A 22,472-nucleotide genomic window follows, 5' to 3' on the forward strand; every position below is an offset into this window, starting at 1 on the left:
AAGATTATGGTTAATTAAAGAAAACCAGATATCTCAAGTTAAGGAATTTGGTGCTCTTCTATTTGTGGGAAGATGCAAGAGTCTGGGCTCGCTGAAATCGAAATCGCTCCTTTGATAAGCACCTCTGCTATCTGGGGCCAGTATCCTGTGCTTTCTCATCCTGAGTCTCCTCAGGGTAAACTGTTGGGGCTGGGGGTGGCTTCAGTGGCTGATGGCTTGATGGTCGGCATCTTGTTTCTATCCTGAGTTCCCTCAGGGCTCACCACTGGGGGAGGGGGTGCTGTAGTGTGATGGCTTGTTGGCTGCAACATCCTTTGTTTACTGATATGGCAGGCAACATTCTTTCACTCACAGCTCTAAACCTAGATCTGGTAGGGGTAGGCTGAGCAAAGGGGACAGAACTCCAGATCTGGACTTGAAAGGGAGGAACAACTGAGCTAGAAGTAGAAACAAGGATGCTTAGGAAAGGAGAGGACCTTTATTGAAAAAAGGCTGAGGAGGAGGGTATGGAAGCCTGTGCTGGGGATGGGGAGCAAATTTTTCTAGCTGGAGGAACTAGTACAGTGTACTAGATGGAGAGAGGATATCAATTGTGTAACGGGGTGGGATTGCTCAGATTATAACAGTTTCTTCTCTAGGTAGAAGGTCTCCAAATGAGTTACTCCCTGGGACTTCCCTGGTGGCACAGTGGTTAAGAATCCCGCCTGCTAACACAGGGGACAGGGGTTCAAGCCCTGGTCCGGGAAGATCCCACATGCCGCGGAGCAACTAAGCCCATACGCCACAACCACTGAGCCTGTGCCACAACTACTGAAGGCCACACTCCACAACAAGAGAAGCCACCGCAATGAGAAGCCCACGCATTGCAACGAAGAGTAGCCCCTGCTTGCCTCAACTAGAGAAAGCCTGCATGCAGCAACGAAGACCCAGCATAGCCCAAAATTAATTAATTAATTTTAAAAAAACCTCAATCTCTAATGCAGAGAGGACCACATTAAAAAAAAAAAAGAAAAGAAAAGAAAGTTACTCCCTGACATGTTTGAGGGGATAGCTGGAAATTAGGACTCTGGGTTTTGAGGAACTGCTTACTCAAGGATTTTATAGTACAGGTAAAATTCCCCGTAAGAAAGGAAGAGGGACAAAATACACTTCCTAAGGACTGGAGAGGGAAGCTGGAGGTCTGAGACGAAATTGGAGGGCCTTCTCTGCTATTGTTTTTCAGGTCATTCCCCAAAAAAGGCATACTGCACTCAGGGTCAACCATGTGACAGGCATTGCTGGGTGTTGGGGAAGCCAAGAATGAATTTTAAAAATGTGATCCCTGACTTCAAGACGCTTAATGTCTGGAAGTGGAGGTAGGTCGTTAATCAGATGTTTATAATGTTATGTTCTTAATTCATTTCTAGAGATGGATACAAAAATTTCAGGTAATAGGTCATTAGGGTTTATTCTGTTATAACGCTAGCTGTGGGGATGGTCTAGAAGAGGTAAAGCGAAGAAAATGGAAGGACTTCACGTTGGGTGGGGAGAAGTGGGGGCAAGTGGGAGGACTGTGGTGCTGTGGGAACACTGAGGAGAGATGGTGATGACAACAGGTGTGCCACTAACAGAAGGAGGCTGATACCTGGGTCACTGTCAGGAATCCTCAGCATCCTCAGCAGTGCAGCCGAGCCACTGCTTCCTAAGAAACCGTCTTCAGTGCCAATCCCTTGGGAACTGAAATTGGTCGCCACCAAATCATATAGTATTATTAGAGCAGGAAAAAATCTTTAGAAGTTAACTAGGTAGGGAAACTGAGTAACAGAAAGGGCTGGTGACTTGCCCAAGGTTACCCAGTTCCTCAGTGGTAGAAGTGAGTTGGGAATAAAGGTGTCCTGTCTAGCCCAGCTTCTTTTGGTGTATACACTGTTCTAGGGGCCTCTGCTGACAAAGCGGCCTATAAATTGCGAGACCGGTCTTAGCCAGTTTCTCCTGCTGTAATGTTAACTATCCTGGTACCTCTTGTCTGGTCCTCAGAGATTGCTATGAAAAGCTACTTCTCACCCTCTTAGCCTTTCAGTTCCCTCTTCACTCTATCACAGGCCACTCTAACAGACTGAGCCCTGGCCAGGATAGGACAGAATTATCAGCTTCCCAGTTCTCTGTGGTTTAGAGAACCCCGGATCTGGTTGCTTATTTTTGTCCAGCCTTGAAGTGCTGACTCATACTTAGTTTGAGACCACATATTATTTTCCCCTCAACCCTTTCCTTTCTTTGTTCCTTATCTTCTTTTCTCCTTTTTTCTATTCTTTCCTCTCTGTCTCCTTTCTAATTTGTCACTTATGTTGTCTGCTGGCATCTGACCTACCACCTAATCCTGTACTCTTATCTCTAATGTATCCTTGTAGTTGCCAAGACTCAGAACCTTGGGGTGGGCACCGTTCTAGGCACTGAAGGGAGAAACAAAAGAAGGACAAGCCTACAGTCTACTTGGGAGAGTCAGGGCACATTTAGTCACTCAGGAACATTTTAAAGCCCTCTGTGCCTTTGAATATAGCAAAGATGTTTGGGAGGAGGGACAGATGGGAAGATTAATGGATGAGTAGGTCCTAACATAATCCAAAAAGGACAATGTAAGACCACTCTCACTTGGCTTAGTTTGTGAACTGATAGAGATGGCAGCAAATGGAAGAACGAGCCCAGAAATGTGGTGAAATCCAACTCAGGCCCTATAGCTACATTTCCACTAGAGGTCTTAATTACAAATAAAAAGACACAGGGTAATATATATATTCAATTTTATTTGCATTTCTGCATCTGGCTCAATAGTCTGTTAGAATGGTTTTTTCCTTGATGGCCTCAAGTCCTGCTGTGGATCTAAGAATCATCTTGGCAAGGCCGTTGGACATAAGAAAATGTTCAGTTGTTGGCAGTGACCTGAAGGAAAAACCGGTTATATCCAGTCAGTAACTTCTGCCCACCTCCTTACTTTTTCCTTCAGGGCTCCCAGTTGAGTATGGCCCTGTACTGGGTTAATGGTGGGGGGGGGGGGGGGGCGGGCAGGAAGTAGTTCTCAGCTGTGTCAGGACAATTCAATATTATAGGCACATATTCAAGACTTAGCGTCAAGGGCAGACCTTGAACCCGTTGTGAGTCAAGGTTCATGCCACAAGACTCCAGAATGTGTTTGAAGACTGGAGGGTATAGGTGGGATAACTGTGAGGCTCTACCACCAGGTCAGTGTAGGTATAGCCTCACCTAACCCTCAAGCATTGTTTAAGGTGGTAAAACCTCTTGGCAAAGGGTAGAGCAAATTCTCATGATGCCCTTAGAAAGAACTGGTAGAGGAGAAGGTTAGTGCCTCTTCCCTCGCCCAGGAGAGGGAAGCCGTTTTCCCCTTGGCTTTGACTTTGGACAGCACTGATATGTACCTGGTTCAGATCTGCTGTTGCCACCACCCACCTTACCCTAAGCAGTAAACAATACAGTGAAGCATTCTTAGTGGGTATGTGAAGTGGCACTCAGGATGGCAACGTCATCGAGCGAAAGTACACTATGGAGGAAGGGAAAGGAGTAAACATTTGAATGCGGTGAGGAAGAGGATGGCTTCCCCTGCTTAATTTTTGCTCCCCACCCCAGCCTGTGCATGGGTCTCCAGGTAACCCTATTTCAAACCATCATTTGAGAGGACTCACGTTACTTATCCAAGAGATGTAAGCAGAGACCCGAGTGAAGACTGTGGGCTTCCTGGAGACATTACAGCCCAGGCTGGACACAAAGCTGGTCACACCGTGGACAGTATACTGGCCATTCACCAAGCAATGAAGGGGGCCCCCAGAATCACCCTGTGGAGAGGAGCAGCAGTGTCCTAAAACTCCAGATCTTTGGCTCTTTGGGCCTTTGTTTCTGCTTACACCCACCCACCCCCATCTCTGTTTGTACAATCCTGTACTGTTTAAAAGCTCCAATTAAAATCCCCACTTCCTTCATATCCCCTCAATCAAGATGAATCTCCTCTTCCTTTCTAAAGGACCATAGCACTTCTTCCTTTCTTTTGTAGCACTCATGTCATGTTCTGCCTTGTATTTTGGTTTCATAATTTGTTTCTATCTCCCACGCTTAACTGTGAGCTTCTTGAGACAGGAACTACATCGTACTGACATTTTCCTCTCCACAATGCTAGCATAGAACTTTGAACATCTTAGGCTCAATAGCTGTTACTGACTTAAATTGAACCTGGGGTGAGGGGAATAGGTTGTTCTAATGATTTATTTATCCCCAGCATTCAGACCAACGGGTCTAATTAGACTTAGCCTTTAGACACAGGGTAGGTAGTCAAATCATGTTAAACTAAGCTGGTGTAAAGAGAAGAGAAAGTGATGTATTGGGTAGTGGTTACGTGCTCGGGCTTAGAATCTGACAAATCGGAGTTTACAGACTGTGACCTTGACACTCATTTCCTTACTCAGTTCCCAGAATGTGAGTTCTGTGATTCCAGACATAAAATTAGAAGATATTTCTTTGGAGAATCTGACCAGAACAAGAGGGAAGATCTAAAGATACTAACATTGGAAGTCCCCCAATGAAATGGCCTAGCCAGATCCCCTGACAAAGCAGTTCACTATAGATGAACACCACCTAAGGCTCAGAGCTACCTATCAGCTCTTCACTGTCCCACTCTGAAATAAGAGCATATGGTCAAGGATGACCAAACATCTGAAGAAAGCCTCAATATAAAAATAAAGATCGGGGCTTCCCTGGTGGCGCAGTGGTTGAGAATCTGCCTGCCAATGCAGGGGACACGGGTTCGAGCCCCGGTTCGGGAGGATCCCACGTGCCGCGGAGCGACTGGGCCCGTGAGCCACAATTACTGAGCCTGCGCGTCTGGAGCCTGTGCTCTGCAACAAGAGGGGCCGCGACAGTGAGAGGCCCGCGCACCGCGATGAAGAGTGGCCCCTGCTCGCCACAACTAGAGAAAGCCCTCGCACAGAAACGAAGACCCAACACAGCCGTAAATAAATAATTTTTTTTTTTAAAAAAAATAAAGATCAAGGGGCTTCCCTGGTGGCGCAATGGTTAAGAATCACCGGCCAACGCAGGGGACACAGGTTCGAGCCCTGGTCCGGGAAGATCCCACATGCCGCAGTGCAACTAAGCCCGTGCGCCACAACTACTGAAGCCCGCACGCCTAGAGCCTGTGCTCTGCAGTAAGAGAAGCCACTGCAATGAGAAGCCCGTGCATCGCAACAAAGAGTAGCCCCCACTCACGGCAACTAGAGAAAGCCCGCGTGCAGCAACAAAGACCCAATGCAGGCAAAAATAAAATAAATTTAAAAATAAATAAATGAATAAATTAAACCTTATTAAAAATAAATAAATATATAAAGATCAAAACAAGAGAAAGAAATAAAAAATGAAGGCAACCAAGATTATGCAGGGAGAAGAATATAAACAACAAAACTATGATTAACATTGCATCCATGATACAAGAACAGCAAGCTATTAGAGCATTCAGAAAACAAAAAGAGCCTTTGGAAATTATGAATATGATAGAAATGTAAGATTGGGTTAGGAGATTAAGCAGACAAAATATATAGAGAGAAAAATATGAAAATAAGAGGACCAATTTAGGAGGTAGATGTGTGAATAATGGAAATTCTAGAAAGAGAAAATAAAAATGGAGGGGAGGAAATGATCAATAAATAAACATTTTCAGAAGCGAAGGTCTGGAGTTTCCAGAATGAAAAAACCCACTAAGTGTCCCTCAAAATGAATGCAGATCGACCCACACCAAGACACAGAACACTAGGGTCAAGAGAAGATAAAATAGGTCACTTATAAATTAGTGGAGAGTTTTGAGGCCAAACTGGTGATAAATTAAGTATACATTATGCAAATTTAAAAAGACAATTATTAACCCCAGGGAAAACAAAATTATGCAAGGAAATCATAATAAATACTAAATGTTAATTTAACCAAAATTGTTTGGGGAGGTTGGGGGTGCAGATAGAAAAGTTCATGCTGGGCGCAAGTATAGATGTGTAAAAGGAAGAGAGGTTGCACATCTTGCATAATGCCTGAGCTGAAAAATTAAGTGGCAATATATATGCTTTTAGAGAGGTGGAAGTAGACACTGAAAGAAATCAGCTGAAGAGTTGAAAGTGGTCCCCTCTAGGGAGGGAGAACTTGAGGTGGTAGAAGGAACACTATGACTGTTCTTTCCCACTATTAAGCCTCATAGTTTTATTGGCCACCTTAAGCAGTTGAATACCCATAGCTTCAATAAAAATTAAAACTTAAAAAATAAAGAACTAGGGAAAGAGACCAAAAGTTCAAATTGGGGATAATTCTTTTAAAAAAGAAACAGCTGTACACCATCCCAACTATGTTTAGGAAAAGACGATGCTTCCTTTAGATTATTGTACTCAACACAAAACAAAACAGTTTAAATATCTTCCATCCAAATTCTAATAGGGGTTTGATAGTATTTCTATAGAGGAATGGAAGGTAATTGAATTGTATATCATACGATTTTCTTATGCTAATTGACCTGAAAAGAAGCAAAGACTGTAGCAATGGAGAGTGTGGCTGAGGATTTTAGGGCTGAAGGAAGAGCTGGGAAAGAGCTCAGTGGGAGACGGAGGATTGAGGTGAGAGGGGCTTAGTGAATCCACTCTGAGAAGGGCTGGGACCCAGAAATCTGAAAGCCCAGAAAACAAAGACACAATATTTGGGAAATTCCAGTGGGAAGAGACCTGGCGACACAATCACCTCAGAGAATTGCCTATCTGGAGTGGCAGCCAGAAGAAAAGTACTCTAGTTTTTCGGAGTTCAAGGCCTTGAGAGAGAGCAGAGGAAAGTGAATTAAACTCAGAAAGGTTAAACCTTAAGAGGTTATAGGTGAAGGTGGCTGGTGAAGACCTGTAAGAGCTAGACTTATGTGTTCATCTTTTTTTTTTTTTTGCCCCAACTTGCAGGTAGGGTTCCCAGGATATAGGACTTTTAAGTTTTGACGCTGGTGTGGACAAAAAAATGTTGCCTGCCATGTCAGTAAACAAAGAATTTGCTTTCCATTCTGGGAAACGAATGTTGCCCGCCATCAAGCCACCAGCCACTGCAGGCACCTTCCACATCCTGAGGGGATTTCAGGATGGAGAAAAATGATACTGGCCCTAGATAGTTATGATGCATATCAAAGGAATGATTTCTGTAAGCCCAGACTCTTGCATCTTCCCATACACAGAAAAACACTAAAATCATTCACTTGAAATGTGCTTCCTGTTATTAGCAGTAATCTTTGATGGCTGTCTCCAGGTTTTTTTTCAGCAAAAACTCCAATATATCCTGGCTCCTCCCTTACCTCTTTGGAACAGTTGTTCAGAGTTGTCTGAGAGGCTGTCTCCCGGGCTATAGTCCTTAGTAAGATCACTGAATAAAACATAACTCTCAACTTTTAGGCAGTGCGGTTTTGTTTTGTTTTGTTTTCAGTTGACACTGGGGAAGTCCTGGAAAAATTGGGATGAGTTGCTCACCTTCCGTAGTTCTAAGTGCTCACAAAAAAAAAAAACCCTTTAGGGACTTCCCTGGAGGCCCAGGGCTTGGGACTTAGTCTTCCAGTGCGGGGGCGGGGGTGTGGGTTCGAGCTCTGGTTGGGGAGCCAAAAAAAAAAGGTCCACATCAAAGAAAAAGAAATCTTTAAAACAAACACACAAAAAAACCTTTAATCTTTTTTTTTTTAATTTTTTTATTTTTTTTTGCGGTACGCGGGCCTCTCACTGTTGTGGCCTCTCCCGTTGCGGAGCACAGGCTCCGGACGCACAGGCTCAGCAGCCATGGCTCACGGGCCCAGCCGCTCCGCGGCATGTGGGATCTTCCCGGACCGGGGCACGAACCCGTGACCCCTGCATCGGCAGGCGGATTCTCAACCACTGCGCCACCAGGGAAGCCCAAAACCTTTAATCTTTGATTCTACTATTTCAGCCAGCCTACCAGCCTCCTTCTGGCTTCTCTTCCTTCTCCACCTAGCTTGGAGCTTGCATTTGATCTGCAATCCTGTCTTTATGTCCCAATAATGCATGAAACCCCAGCCCTGGGTTAATCCATTCCCTACAACTAGATCTTTGAATGGAGTGAATCATATATCCATTATGATTATTGCATGGTCTCCAACCTCATCCTATCAGTAACATCATGGAGGCCAGTCTTTCTAAACCCATTCACCTTAATTAATCCAGACACAAACAACCCTTGTCCCTTCATTTTCAGCATTTAATCTGACTCCTAGTTCATGAATAAATAGAAGCAAGATTGCAGAACACCTGCCAGCTTCCAGCTACCCAGCCTGCACTCTCTTTCATGTCCATGCACATTTTTGTGTCCCTATTCTGTTCAAGGCCAGCTCCACCTGTGCTCTTAGTTCATCTCTTCCTTCTCCTCCGGGATCTTGTATCATCCATTTTTTCCCTCTCTCCAACTCTACAGGATCCTTTTCTCTCCGCCCAGAAACACTCGATTTTCTTCCCTCTTAAAAGATCCACCCCCTCCATGACTGTCATCCTCCTTAAAGCTACCAGACTTTTAAAATTCCTCACTTTCATCCAAGATTCTTGAAAGAGTATTCTACATTCTTTGCTACCTTTCTTTCTTCCCTTCTTTCTCCCTTCCTTCCTTCCTTCCTTCCTTCCTTTCTTTCTCTCTCTCTCTCTTTCTTTCTTTCTTATTGGAGTATAATTGCTTTACAATGATGTGCTAGCTTCTGCTGTACAACAAAGTGAATCAGCTATATGTATACATCTATCCCCTCCCTCTTGGACCCCGCCCCCATTCCACCCATCTAGGTCATCACAGAGCACCGAGCTGAGCTCCCTGTGCTATACAGCAGGTTCCCACTAGCTATCTATTTTACACATGGTAGTGTATTTATGTCAAACCTAATCTACCAATCCATCCTACCCACCCCTTCCCCAGCCCCCGCCCCATGTCCACACGTCTGCGTCTCTATTCATGCTCTGCAAATAGGTTCATCTGTACCATTTTTCTAGATTCCACATATATGTGTTAATATACGATATTTGTTTTTCTCCTTCTGACTTACTTCACCCTGTATGACAGACTCTAGGTCCATCCACATCTCTACAAATGACCCAGTGTTGCCTCTTCATTCCTTACCCTTCAGTCAAGCTTCTGCCCTCACCACTCCACTGAAACTGTTCTAGCCGTAGTTACCAGTGACCCGCCAACTGCCGAAGTAGCCACTTTCAGTTATCCACCATGGCTCCTGGCTGCAATGTATACTATGTGATGACCTATCAGTATTTCCTGAGATTTTGTAAAACCTTTATTTACTATGCTTTTCTCTTACCTCTTTTTTAGATCCTTAGGGGTCCTTTGTCCTCCACCTATCTCTGAAGCACTCAAATATTTATGTTATCACAGTTCTTCCCCCCAGCTCACTGTTTGTTTGTTTGTTTGTTTTTTCTCATTCTACCACTTTTCCCTTGGGGAGGTGGGGATGGGGGGTGGGGGACTTTGAGGGATCTCATTTCCTGTTAAGCTTATCTCTAGCCTAGCTTTCTCCTTCAGGCTCCACTCTCTTTATATATAGTTTCTTACCAGTTAACTATAACTGAATGTCCCACTGGGATCTCAGACTCAATTTGTCAGACTCAACCTTCCCTCCTAAATCCTATAAATAATTGTCTCATAGAGGCAACAAACACCTCCCCCAAATCACTTAAATTAGATGCCTGGAAGTCATTCCTGATCCTCCTTCCTCCTCTCCACTGCCCTAATTCCGGCCCTCAGATTTCTTGCCTAGATAATTGCAATTGTCTCCTAAGCAGTCTCCCTGCAAATTTTGCTCTCTTCAAAAACATGCTTACCTTGTCATCAGAGAGTGCTTCTAAAAGGCAAATCTGATCCTGCTGTTCTCCTGTTTAGAACTCTTCAGTGGTTTCCCAGTGCCTAAGATAAAGGTTCATGTCCCCAAGCATGACATTTGAAGGCCTAAGTCAGAGACAGGCTCCTACCTGTCTCTAGTGTCGCCTCCTGACATTCCCTAGTATGGTAATAGTTTATGTTCTAGCCCAGAGGTTAGCAAACTTTTTCTGTAAAGAGTCAAAGAGTAAATATCTCAGGCTTTGCAGGCCAGTCTCTCTCGCAACAGTTCAACTTCATGAAAGCAGCCATAAACAATACGTAATGAACAAGTAAGCCTGTGTTCCAATAAAACTTTTTTTTAACGAACATTGAAATTTTATATTTTTCATGTGCCATGACATATTATTCCTTTCTTAATTTTTTCCCAACCATTAAAAAATGTGAAAAACATTCTTAGCTCACGGACCATGCAAAAACAGGCAGCAAGCTGGGATTGGAGGCTGTGGGCCCTGACCTCTGCTCTAATGGTAGGGAATGCCCTATAATTCTCTTTGTGTTCTAGCTTCTTGGGCCTTGCCTTTCTTCATGTTCCCTCTCTCTGAATATCTTTTCCTCTTTTTTTTGCCTGGCTTTCTCTTATTTAAGCTTTGTGACTCAGTACAGACTCTAGTTTCTCAGGGAAGGCAGGTCTTTTCCAACACCAACAGGTAGAAGTAAGTACCTGTCTTTTGGACTCCCATATCACCCTATGCATATTTTTGTTATAATACTTAACCTCACTGTATTACAATGTTCTGTCCTTTGTCTGCTCTTCCCATTCCTCCACTAGACACTGTGTTTATATTTATCTTTGTATCTTTTGTATCTTTAATACAAAGATGAATCAAACACAGTGCCTAGTATTTAGCAGATGATCAAGAATATTTGTTGAACTGCATTAAGAAATCTGCAAACTTATGGTCACCAGGGGATAAGGGTGGGGGAGGGATAAATTCAGAGATTGGGATTGACATATACACACTACTATATATAAAATAGATAACTAATAAGAACCTTCTGTATAGCACAGGGAACTCTACTCAATACTCTGTAATGGCTTATATGGGAAAAGAATCTAAAAAAAAAAAAAAAAAAAAGAGTGGATAAATGTATATGTATAACTGATTCACTTTGCTGTACACCTGAAACTAACATAACATTGTAAATCAACTATACTCCAATTTAAAAAAAAAAGAAATCTGTAAGATGGTGCATTGCTGATTGATCTTGTCTAAACAGAAGATGATTTATATATATATATAATTATATATACTATTATAAAACTATTTTGTGCACTTTCCCGTACCATATTCACCTGTATACATTCTGCTATCAATAATATCGGGTCAAAAGGGTGGTGGTGGAGGGGCTATAAGAAAAATTGGGGTTGATGGGAGGGAAGCTACCTTATACACAATTACAACCACCACTCCAGGCCTAGCCCCATGGCAGCCATTAAAAATCTAGGGCACAGGGGCTTCCCTGGTGGCACAGTGGTTAATAATCTGCCTGCCAGGGCTTCCCTGGTGGCGCAGTGGTTGAGAATCCGCCTGCCGATGCAGGGGACACGGGTTCGTGCCCTGGTCTGGGAAGATCCCACGTGCCGCGGAGCGGCTGGGCCCATGAGCCATGGCCACTGAGCCTGCGTGTCCGGAGCCTGTGCTCCGCAATGGGAGAGGCCACAACAGTGAGAGGCCCGCGTACCACAAAAAAAAAACACAAAAAACCCCAATAATCTGCCTGCCAATGCAGGGGACACAGGTTCAAGCCCTGGTCCGGGAAGATCTCACATGCCCCAGAGCAACTAAGCCCTTGCGCCATTACTACTGAGCCTGCGCTCTAGAACCCGTGAGCCACAGCTACTGAAGCCCGCGTGCCGAGAGCCCGTGTTCCCCAACAAGAGAAGCCCGTGCACTACACAAAGAGTAGCTTCTACTCGCTGCAACTAGAGAAAGCCCACGCACAGCAACAAAGACCCAACACAGCCAAAAATGGATAAAAATAAAATAAATAAATTTATAAAAAAAAAATCTAGAGCACAAATAACTTCTAAAGAACACTCACATATACCAACACACAAATGTTGGGCCACATACAAACTTTTGAGGTGGGGGAGGGCAACAGGCAAGATGAATTTTAAGGCTCCTTTCAACTTGGAGATTCTGTGAATATAGACCTAGTAGCACAGAATCATTCTCCTTCAGATGCTAGAATAGAAAGTTTAGTCTGTACATAGGAGTGGGAGTAGGTGTGAAATAGGTGAGTAAAAGGTGGGGGATGGGAAACAGAGAGGGGAGGGACCTGGGGTGAGACTTCTGACGCTTCCCGCCTGTGTTCACCTGGCATCCAGAGCGAACTCCGTCTCCTCCAGCGCACACCATGGTATTCTTCACGGTGGAGCCCCAGTAAGAGGAGCTGGAGCAGGTGGCGTAGTCCACGGTGGGCAGGTAAGCCTGCTGCAGGGTCTGGGCCAGCTGCCCACTGGCTGAACAGGACACACAGCATTGGAGGTCAGCCCCAGATGCTATCCAGGGAAAAAAAAACCTTCAACACCTGGCCAAACCTTCCCAAGCTCTGATGAAAGCTGAAGTTGCGGCAAGTTCCTTTTCTCTGCCCATTGCATGTCATAGATCCTCCTTTGTCTCTCTTTATATAAAAGCTACAGGCGGGCTTCCCTGGTGGCGCAGTGGTTGAGAATCCGCCTGCTGATGCAGGGGACGTGGGTTTGTGCCCCGGTCCGGGAGGATCCCACATGCCGCGGAGCGGCTGGGCCCGTGAGCCATGGCCGCTGAGCCTGCGCGTCCAGAGCCTGTGCTTCGCAACGGGAGAGGCCACAACAGTGAGAGGCCCGCATATCACAAAAAAAAAAAAAAAAGCTACAGGCACCTTCCTTTAAGGAGTCATCCTTGACTACTGTTCCCAGGTTCCAAACCACTAAACCTATGCCTGCTTTTTTTTTCTTTTTAAATCTCATGGATACCTTAATTAAGTAACTAGAATGGTCTTATTTGTTAATAACTTATCTGTCCTGCTTCCTCCTTACACTGTAAACCCTGTGAAGCAGAACTGGGACTATGTACCCTTGTTTCCATTTCTTAAGAGCTTTCCTTTATCTGCAGTTTTTGACTTTTCAAAGCCTTTGCACATGAATTACTTCTTTGGATACTTACAATAATCCTTTCATGTTATATATAGATCAGGAAATTGAACTACAATGACATTGAGTGAACTGGGAGCAGAGCTAGATTAGAAGCATGTCTCTCTCAGCCCCAGGTTTCCCCCGTAGACTGGCTGCTCCCAGCAAGGCCTTGCCTCTCCTCCAGAGCTCAGATCCTGTCTGATGGCTGACAGCCTTCTGTATGCCAGGCCTGCTGTCTCTGCCCTTGTTAACTATCTCTGCTCATAACCTCTCCCACCTTTCCATGTCATCTAATGACTTTTCCTTCCAGAAATCTTCCCATGATTGACTGGAAGAAGCTAAGGCCTCCTCTGCCTCAACTTCTCTGGACCTGCAGCCACATCTGGCTCATTCACTCCAACCCACAGCCCATAGACTGTCTATGAAGGTAGTGTGATGGCGTAATGACCACCAAAGCGGAAGCCAGGATACCTGCGTTCTGGGCCCAGCTAACTAGTTACTAACTAGTCATGTGATTTTTTTTTTTTTTTTTTTTTTTTGCGGTATGCGGGCCTCTCACTGCTGTGGCCTCTCCCGTTGCGGAGCACAGGCTCCGGACGCGCAGGCCTAGCGGCCATGGCTCACGGGCTTAGTTGCTCCGCGGCATGTGGGATCTTCCCGGACCAGGGCACGAACCCGTGACCCCTGCATCGGCAGGCGGATTCTCAACCACTGCGCCACCAGGGAAGCCCAGTCATGTGATTTTTAAAAAAAAATATTTATTTATTTGGCTGTGCTGGGTCTCACTTGCAGCACATGGGATCTTTGCTGCCGCGTGAGAGATCTTCTTTGTGGCACGCGGCATCTTTTAGTTGCGGCACGCGGTATCTTTTAGTTGCGGCATGCGTCATCTTTTAGTCGCAGCATGCAGGCTTTTAGTTGTGCCATGCCCAATCTATGTTCCCTGACCAGGGATCGAACCTGGCCCCCTGCAATGGGAGCGTGGAGTCTTAACCGCTGGACTACCAGGGAAGTCCCTGGTCATGTGATCTTGAACAAGGTCTTTAATTTCTTTGGGCCTCAGTTTCCTTATGTATAAAATGAGAGGCTGGTAACAAAATACTCTGAGGTAAGGTGTCTATCTTTTTTTTTTTTTTTTTTTTTGGTTATAAGTATCTGAGAATCTCTGACTTGACTATTCCATGGCTTGTTCTTAGCTTGATTTCATGAACCAGTTATCTTATCTCTGGTTCCTGGTCTTTGGCTCTGAACACCTAGGACCACAGAAAAAGTGCCCCAGAAGCTCAGCTACCTAATCAAGATCCATGTGGTGGATGGTGCCAATGTAGGCGACTTACTCCTGGTCCTGCCCCAACCTGTGATGTAGCAGGGGCTGTTATTAGCCAGGATGGTTCCCTCCTTTGGCAGAACACCCAGCTGGACATAGCTGTTGAGGGTAACGTTCTGGGCCAGGCGCAGCAGGGCGATGTCATAGCTGCGGGAGGAAAGGAGACCGCTCGCTTGCAGGACCAGGCCTTCCTTTAAGTCAGCATAGGGACAAGCCCTCCCTAAACCTTGTGTGCCCATGGAATTGGAAACCAATGACTTCGAAGAAGGAGGGGACTGACTCGCCAAGACTCAAATTTGAGGAACTACGCACTTAGATTGTAGGATATTCTACGTTTAACAGCAGCCCCTGCTGGTGAGGTCTCAGCATTGTCGCCTAGCTCTGGTCTGCAACCCAGGGGAAGTGGAGCTCACTCCTTTCAGTTGTGAATAGGGACTCAGAAAGGAGCAGAGTGCTTTGATCTTCGTAGCAGAGAAGAGTTCTCAAAGGAGAAAGATGTCAAATGCTCTGCAGAAATATCCGAATTACTTGAACCCACGCTATAGAATTGGCTACCATCTTAACTACTTCCTTTCCAAAAGTTTACAGCTCAGTCTTGCAGGAGTTTTCTCATTGTGAGATTCATTTTAAGAAATCTACTTTTGCTGATGGAGTCTATTCCATAAAATGAATAATAACTAACAATAAAAACAGGAACATTAAACTCTGCAGAAAAGGAGATTCAGGGGATCCAATCATGCAAACCAGTGTAGATCAAACAAATCCCCCAAGATCTTCAAACATTCTCAAGTCCTCCAACATCTTAATTCTCAAAGTCCTCCTGGATGAATGTGAAGGAAGCCAAGACCCCATTGCTGGCCAGTCAGCCCTCCACCTCCCAGCCCCAGGCCAGCCCCGCCTTGCCACTACCCTGCAGCCACATTATGGCTGTTCCAGTAGGGATGTACCACGATCCTCTGCACTCTCACGTACTGCTCTGTGCCATCGTTCTGGCTCAGGTTGTGGTCTCCAACCACCACACGGAAGCTCATTTGCCTGGAGGGAGAGAGGGAAGCCCTGAGTGATCCTTCTTTTTCCCCTGCTGGTTGGTAGAGAAAAGTTGGGAAGCCATCTTACATCTTATCTTTAGGACAGGAACCCATATTATCTGGCCCAGGCAGTGGAAGGATGGAAGACCCTGGAAGATGAGGAAGTAACCAACCCTCTCATCCCCAATTTGCTAACCTGTGTAAGTGACAAAAACTACCATCAACTTCATTTTCCCAATTTACTAAGCTAAACATCAGAGGCTGAATATCTCATAACTTGGGAGAGGTGTGGTGAGCATAAATGAAATAATGGCTCTCAGCCCATAGAGGGATTTCGAGGGACATATAAACTTCTAGACCAGTAGCAGTAGTTCTTTTGTTTTTAAAATTTTTTGGCCACCCCACATGGCATGTGGGATCTTAGTCCCCCCCGACCAGGGATTGAACCCATGCCCCCTGCATTGGAAGCATGGAGCCTTAACCACTGGAACTCCTAGACCAGTAGTTCTTAAAGCACGGTCCCTGGACCAGCAGCATCAATATAACCTGGAAACTTGTTAGAAATGCAGATTATCAGGCCTCAACCTGGACCTTCCTATCAGAAACTCTACTGGGTGGGGCCCAGCAATCTGTGCCTTGCAGGTGATTCTCATCCATGCTCAAATTTAAGAACCATTGCTCACTATAAATATGAAAAAATGGTTACCAGTCAGGCATTACTAGGCACTTAAATATTTACCTACTTAATTCTCACAATAATTCTACAAAGTAGGTAGAGATAAGAGAGTGAGAGCTTAGAGAGCTAAGCAAGCCATCCAAGTTCACATAGCTAGAAGAAGCCGGGACAGGAGGTGAACCTGAGTTTGCCTGACATCATAGTTTGTACTTTCCATTATATCCTACTACCTCCCCGCAGGCCCCCAAACACCTCCTTAGTCTTGCCCTGAGTGGTCAAAGATACGTATTCCTCCAGAAGGACCAGACTCTTCCCCTCCCAGGGGCTCAGAAAAGCTGGTCTTTGTTTTTCTCACTTGTCCACACAGTGAGCAGCTGTCATCACCCAGTTCCGTCTGATGAGGGTCCCTCCACAGGTGTGAAACCAGGAACCTCCAGACTGGTACTGGAGGGAAATCTAGATGGGGAGAGAAGAAAAGAGGGATAGGTTGGTGTTTCTTGGAAGGCATTGACGCAAGCCACGTGTTATCTCCTTAAACTCCTGTCATACCTCAAAACATCCCCCAACTTTCTGGGCTAGAGATGGCGAATTGTTTTCATTTGACCTGTTGCTATTGATTGGTTGGTAGTGGCTACCTGGAGTAGTGGTGAGAAAGGGCATGTAGATGCCCCTGGGACCAGCAGAAAACAGTGGTCCGTCGTTTGGTGATGTTTGCTGTGTACATGGAAGGGGGAGTAAAGACATACACACACAGTGCATTCAGCATCCTTACCCTATATTATTGCAAAGGGCCAGGAACCCAGGTCTTTCTACCTCCATTTCCTCCTGGGAAGGAAATGTAGCCATGGAATTGCTCCATCACCTAAGCCACAAACTTAGGTCCCCAGAACTCCCCTCCAAAGTTTTTTGTTTTTTTTGGCGGTATGCGGGCCTCTCACTGCTGTGGCCTCTCCCGTTGCGGAGCGCAGACTCCGGACGCGCAGGCTCAGTGGCCATGGCTCACGGGCCCAGCCACTCCACAGCATGTGGGATCTTCCCAGACCGGGGCACAAACCCGTGTCCCCTGCATCGGCAGGCGGACTCCCAACCACTGCACCAGCAGGGAAGCCTCCCTCCGAAGTTTTTAAGATACACCCTGTCCCCTCACCCCAGCAGATATTTAGAAACACCACTGGAGTATTCATTTTTATCAGTTCACGCCTCCTCCTTCATTGCCTCATATCACACAATAGCTCTACCCCTGAAAATTGGGGCACAAAAGTTTGTAAATTGAATTTAATTCTAATCGCAGTGATTCCTCTCAAAGTATGGCTATTCACCAGTTAATTTGCCAGTTTTACACTTTTAGAATTGCTTACTTAAATCGCAGCCTAGCTGCCCTATTTTGAAAGCGGAAACTCTTTAAATAGCCAAATAAGCAACGTGCTCCATTTGGGGGCAGAGGTGTGTTTGCATGTGTGACACGCACTGTGTGGAGTGGGGTGTGTGTGTGTGTGTGTGTGTGTGTGTGTGTATGTGTGAAGGTGTCTAGAGTCTGAGGTGTGGGTCTGGCACACAGTCTTGCTAGTGTGGCACAAGATGTATTGCTAGGAGTGTAAATGTGGTTTGTGTTTGGGTGTGTGTGCCTGGGAGGGTGAGTGTGGTTGGTGTTTAAATCCTTTCCTCCAAGACTTTTGCACTTAGAAACAAACTCCTAAGCCTGGTCCCATTCATCCTTTAAAGCTAGAATCCAGGCGGTTGGAGAGCTTCCTGTTGATAAGGATATACACAAACATACATAATACTGCATATCAGGACACAGGCAACTCTTTATTTCGTTGGCAGTCTGGGGCTGTGAAGGAACACCCACCTGAGAGGGCCAAGAATGCCTCCGGGCCTCAGTCCCTCCAACTACCCGGGCGTTGGTTTCTGGAAAGTCCTGGGCACTATGTCCTTTGTGGAGCAGAAGAAAAGTGAGTGATGACTAAGCATGGGGTCAGCTCAGGGTGGGAGCGCGGGTGGCAGTTGTGCTTTGTCGGCAAACTCACAGTTCCTCCCTAGCAAACGAGGGGCCCGGCTGTGAGTTCTCTGAGCCCCTTTTGAAAGCAGGTAAGTCGAAGTGCCTTTTGCTTTTCTGCTTCCCCTAGGCGTCCCCAGAACTTTGGCATGCTATGGAGGACCCATGTCACATTGCTGCGCCAGGCCCCAGAGCCTCCACATGGTCTCAGCCTTGCTTAGGGTCACCCCTTGGCCTGAGGTGACTCCCTGCTCCCTACCCCCCACCCCTGACCCCACCCTCCCCCTTCCCCCCACAGTGCTTTGGCGGGATTCTCCAGGGGGCAGGGACAGCAGTGCACATGCCACCAGATGCCCGCTGAGGATGTCTTCCTGTCAGTGGGGTTGGTGGGGGAGCCCAGGGCTCTGGAAGAGGCTTCTCTCTGCTTCATGGCTCAGGGACCTTTCAACCAGAGGCCCCCGACCTTGGCTATCATGGGCTCCAGCAGAATAAAGTTTTGGCTAGACTCACAGGCAGTCTCCTTCCCATCCTGGGATAGAGAGCAGACCTGGGCTTAAGGAAAGCTTTGCAACCCTCCTGCTCAATCTCCCTCCCTCCAGAACTCCAGCCAGATGACCCACTTACCATAAAGGACCAGCGTGGTGAACACCAGCAAGCGCAGCATGTTGCCAGCATGTAGACCACTGCCCCCTTGCCACGAACCAAGCGCTCTTTATGCTCCTCTTATCAGCAGCTTTGCTGACCTTCCTATCAACTGGCAGGGTTGCGGGTGGAAGGCAGGGCAAATCACAGGTGATATGGAAATGAAAATGAAAAGGTTTCTTTTCAAGTAAAAGAATTTATCTATGAACAAAGACAGAACAAGGTCAGGGCTGAATTAATCATCTCTTTCAGTTGAAAAGCATCCAACAAAGTCTTTTTCAGAAACAAGATGGAATAGCACAGGGAGATCAGCTTGGTGGTTTGTGACCACCTAGAGGGGTGGGATAGGGAGGGTGGGAGGGAGGGAGACGCAAGAGGGAAGAGATATGGGGATATATGTATATGTATAACTGATTCACTTTGTTATAAAGCAGAAACTAACACACCATTGTAAAGCAATTATACTCAAATAAATATGTTAAAAAAATTTAAAAAAGAAGAAATAGGGCTTCTCTGGTGGCGCAGTGATTGAGAGTCCGCCTACCCATGCAGGGGACGCGGGTTCGTGCCCCGGTCCAGGAGGAACCCACATGCCGCAGAGCTGCTGGGCCCGTGAGCCATGGCTGCTGAGCCTGCGCGTCTGGAGCCTGTGCTCCACAATGGGAGAGACCACAGCAGTGAGAGGCCCGAGAAAGAAAGAAAGAAAGAAAGAGAGAGAGAGAGAGAAAGAGAGAGAGAGAGAAAGGAAGGAAGGAAGGAAGGGAGGAAGAAATAAGATGGAGAAACAGGACTGACATTTCCCTTGGGATGCTCCACTTGCTTGTAGCCTGCCACCGTCTCACTGCCCTTGGGGGCACTGTAAGTGCAGAGACCTACCTGTGCACCAGGGGTTGGAGGCATGGGGGGCTGGAGGAGGGAAGTGTGCAAGGAGAGCAAGAAGGAAGAAACAGCAAAGAGGGAAATGGCACGTGCCCCCAGAACGCAGACAGTGGGGTAAAATGCAAGGAGACAAAAGCAGAGTAGATGCAGTGGAGAGAGAATTCTGATGGAAGAGGGTACTAGTGAAACCTCACCATGCACCGCAGATTGGGACTTGAACCTACGCGGCTGGGACTCGAACCTGGCCAAAACCCACAGTCTGCCAACTGAGATCACACACCTGGTTTCAGGACTTAATGAAGCTCAGGTTCTTAATGTGTCACTGCAGAAAGAATTCAGTGAGAGATAAAGTGATAGGTAAGAAGTGGAGTTATTTAGAGAGAAACACACTCCACAGAGAGAGCGTGGGCCATCTTAGAAGGCGAGAAAGGCACCAGGGTATGGGGTTGTCAGTTTTTATAGGAGTGGGTAATTTCATAGGCTAATGAGTGGGAGGAGTATTCCAGCTATTTTAGGAAGGGAAGGGGATTTCCAGGAACTGGATCACTGTTTGATCCTTATTGTAGGTCTTGGAACTGTCATGGCACCTGTGGGTGTGTCATTTAGCTTGATGTGTTACAGTGAGCGTATCCTGAGGCTCAAGGTCTAGTGGAAGTCGACTCTCTGCCTCTTGGACCCATTTGGTTCTAATAAGTTTATGTCGTGTCCTCGGGCTATGTCATTCTTTCAAAGGTTGTGCCCTGCCCCCTTCCCTCCTGCTTCACTAGGAAACAGATTTGGGGAGACTCATCTGGAGAGCAGATAAAAGAGAGCTCCCAGAGAAGGAGAGTGTCGGCGAGAAGAGGGATCCCTCAGGATAGGGAGCTAGTCTTTGTACTATGAGGGTGGAGGGCAGGAGAGCAGGAGTTGCAGGGCAGAAGTGTCTTGGGCAGAGAACTTCGGGTTGGGAGGTCCCAGAGTGAGGACTGTGGGTGGAGCTGCGACTTAGGCTAAGAGAAGCCAGGAAGCCCAGGGGGAGGCAGGCAGGAAAGTCTGCCGGTCCACCTGGGGACTTTTGTTGCCTAGACACTCCAGAATTCAAGTTTCATGCCCGCAGGTGTGGGAGAGGCCTGGAAAAGGCTGAGGAAGGATTTGTGTACAGATGGTCACCTTTTCAGGTCCTTGAGCTGGGTGGGTGGGGGGCGGAATGGGTGGGAATTGCACTAAGGGCTCCCTCTCCAGCCCCAGCCCCAGCATTCTAACCCAAAGGAGACGGGGGTGGGGTGGTGGGGCCCCTGAAAGGGTTGAGCTGGCTGAGGAATCCAGCCTCCTTTGTCATTCTCCAACCCCCCACCCCTGCCTCTTCTGGAGAATAGGGAGACAGCTCTAGCCCCCAGGATCAGGAGTCCAAGGGGAGGCACAAGGGCCTCTTAAAGGTTACGCCTCCACATCACTGATTCCAAAGTGAGCCCTTGAGTGCAGGGTCAATATCACATCCATCGCTGAACCCTTGGCAAGCCTAATCTGTATTTGCTTAAAAACCAAACTGTTTAGCATTGCACTTAATGCTCCCAAGCCATCGACTAATCACACCCAGCCTCATCTCCCACGCTGGTCAGATTCTTTTTATTTTTTATTTTTTTGGCATTATTTTATTTTATTTTTATTTATTTATTTTTTAAACATCTTTGAGTATAACTGTTTTTACAATAGTGTGTTAGTTTCTCCTTTACAACAAAGTGAATCAGTTATACGTATACATATGTTCCCATATCTCTTCAGCCTCTTGCGTCACCCTCCCTCCCACCCTTCCTATCCCACCCCTCTAGGTGGTCAGATTCTTTTCCTCCTCTTAGGGTGAGGTGTAGAGGAGGGCTTTGGCTTTCATTCTGAGGCACTGCATATTTTCCAAAAGGAATGTGTCCTTTTGAAATAAACACGGGTACAGAAATAAATGTACAAGGATGTGGGTTCTAGTATAGTCTGTCACCAAACTTTGTGTAGGTTGTCATAAAGTTTGTCACAAAATTGGGCAAAACCCAAGTATTCATCAATAGGTGAAGGTTAGAGAAATTGGATTTAATCATATTAAGGAATACTATCCAGCTTTAAAAAAAAATAAATTTATTTATTTATTTGTTTTTATTTTTGGCTGCATTGGGTCTTTGTTGCTGCGTGGGGGCTTTCTCTAGCTGCGGTGAGCGGCGGCTACTCTTTGTTGCAGTGCGCGGGCTTCTCATTGCGGTGGCTTCTCTTGTTGTGGAGTATGGGCTCTAGGTGCGCGGCCTTCAGTAGTTGTGGCTCACGGGCTCTAGAGCACAGGCTCAGTAGTTGTGGCACACAGGCTTTGTTGCTGCGCAGCATGTGGGATCTTCCCGGACCAGGGATCGAACCACCAGGGCTTCACTACCAAGGAAGCCCAATACTATCCAGCTTTTAAAAAGAATGAGTTAGACTTAAATGACCTGACATGAAAAAATGTCCTTGGTATATTAAATGAAGACATCAAGTTTCAAACAATATGGTACTCTGTGTGTATTTATATATGTATCATGTATATTCATAGAAAAAGGGTATAGAAAGTTTATACCTAGAAATTATTACTTTTCTAGAAGTTATTACTTCTAGAGAATGAATCAATAGGTATGGCAGCAGTGTGAGGATCAATTTCACTTTTTTTTTTTTTTGTAATTTTTTGGCCATATTGCATGGCTTGTAGGATCTCAGTTCCCAGAGCAGGGATCGAACCCGTGTCCCCTGCATTGGAAGTGAGGAGTCTTAACCGCTGGACTGCCAGGGAAGTCCCTTATTTTTGTAATTAAAAATAAGAATATATTTTGGGACATTTATCTATTTTTGGCAATGGCGCCAATACTCTTCAAGTGGGAAATAGATCCCCAGAGGAGACG

At 46.1% G+C, this 22,472-nt stretch overlaps 1 protein-coding gene across 1 annotated transcript; it reads right to left on the reverse strand.

Annotated features, from left to right (window-relative positions):
* Positions 1 to 2,898: 2,898 nt before the first annotated feature.
* On the reverse strand, positions 2,899 to 18,727 carry CELA1 (chymotrypsin like elastase 1). The gene is made up of 9 exons (XM_067010654.1): positions 18,688 to 18,727; positions 17,917 to 17,999; positions 16,617 to 16,781; positions 16,423 to 16,523; positions 15,273 to 15,398; positions 14,370 to 14,510; positions 12,237 to 12,378; positions 3,675 to 3,824; positions 2,899 to 2,916 (listed from the first exon to the last, which is right to left on the reverse strand). The coding sequence occupies exons 1-9, from the start codon at positions 18,725 to 18,727 to the stop codon at positions 2,899 to 2,901; spliced, it is 966 nt and encodes a 321-aa protein (XP_066866755.1).
* Positions 18,728 to 22,472: the final 3,745 nt, after the last annotated feature.

The sequence above is a fragment of the Kogia breviceps genome, chromosome 12, assembly GCF_026419965.1.
Source record: "Kogia breviceps isolate mKogBre1 chromosome 12, mKogBre1 haplotype 1, whole genome shotgun sequence".
Classification (NCBI taxonomy): domain Eukaryota; kingdom Metazoa; phylum Chordata; class Mammalia; order Artiodactyla; family Physeteridae; genus Kogia; species Kogia breviceps.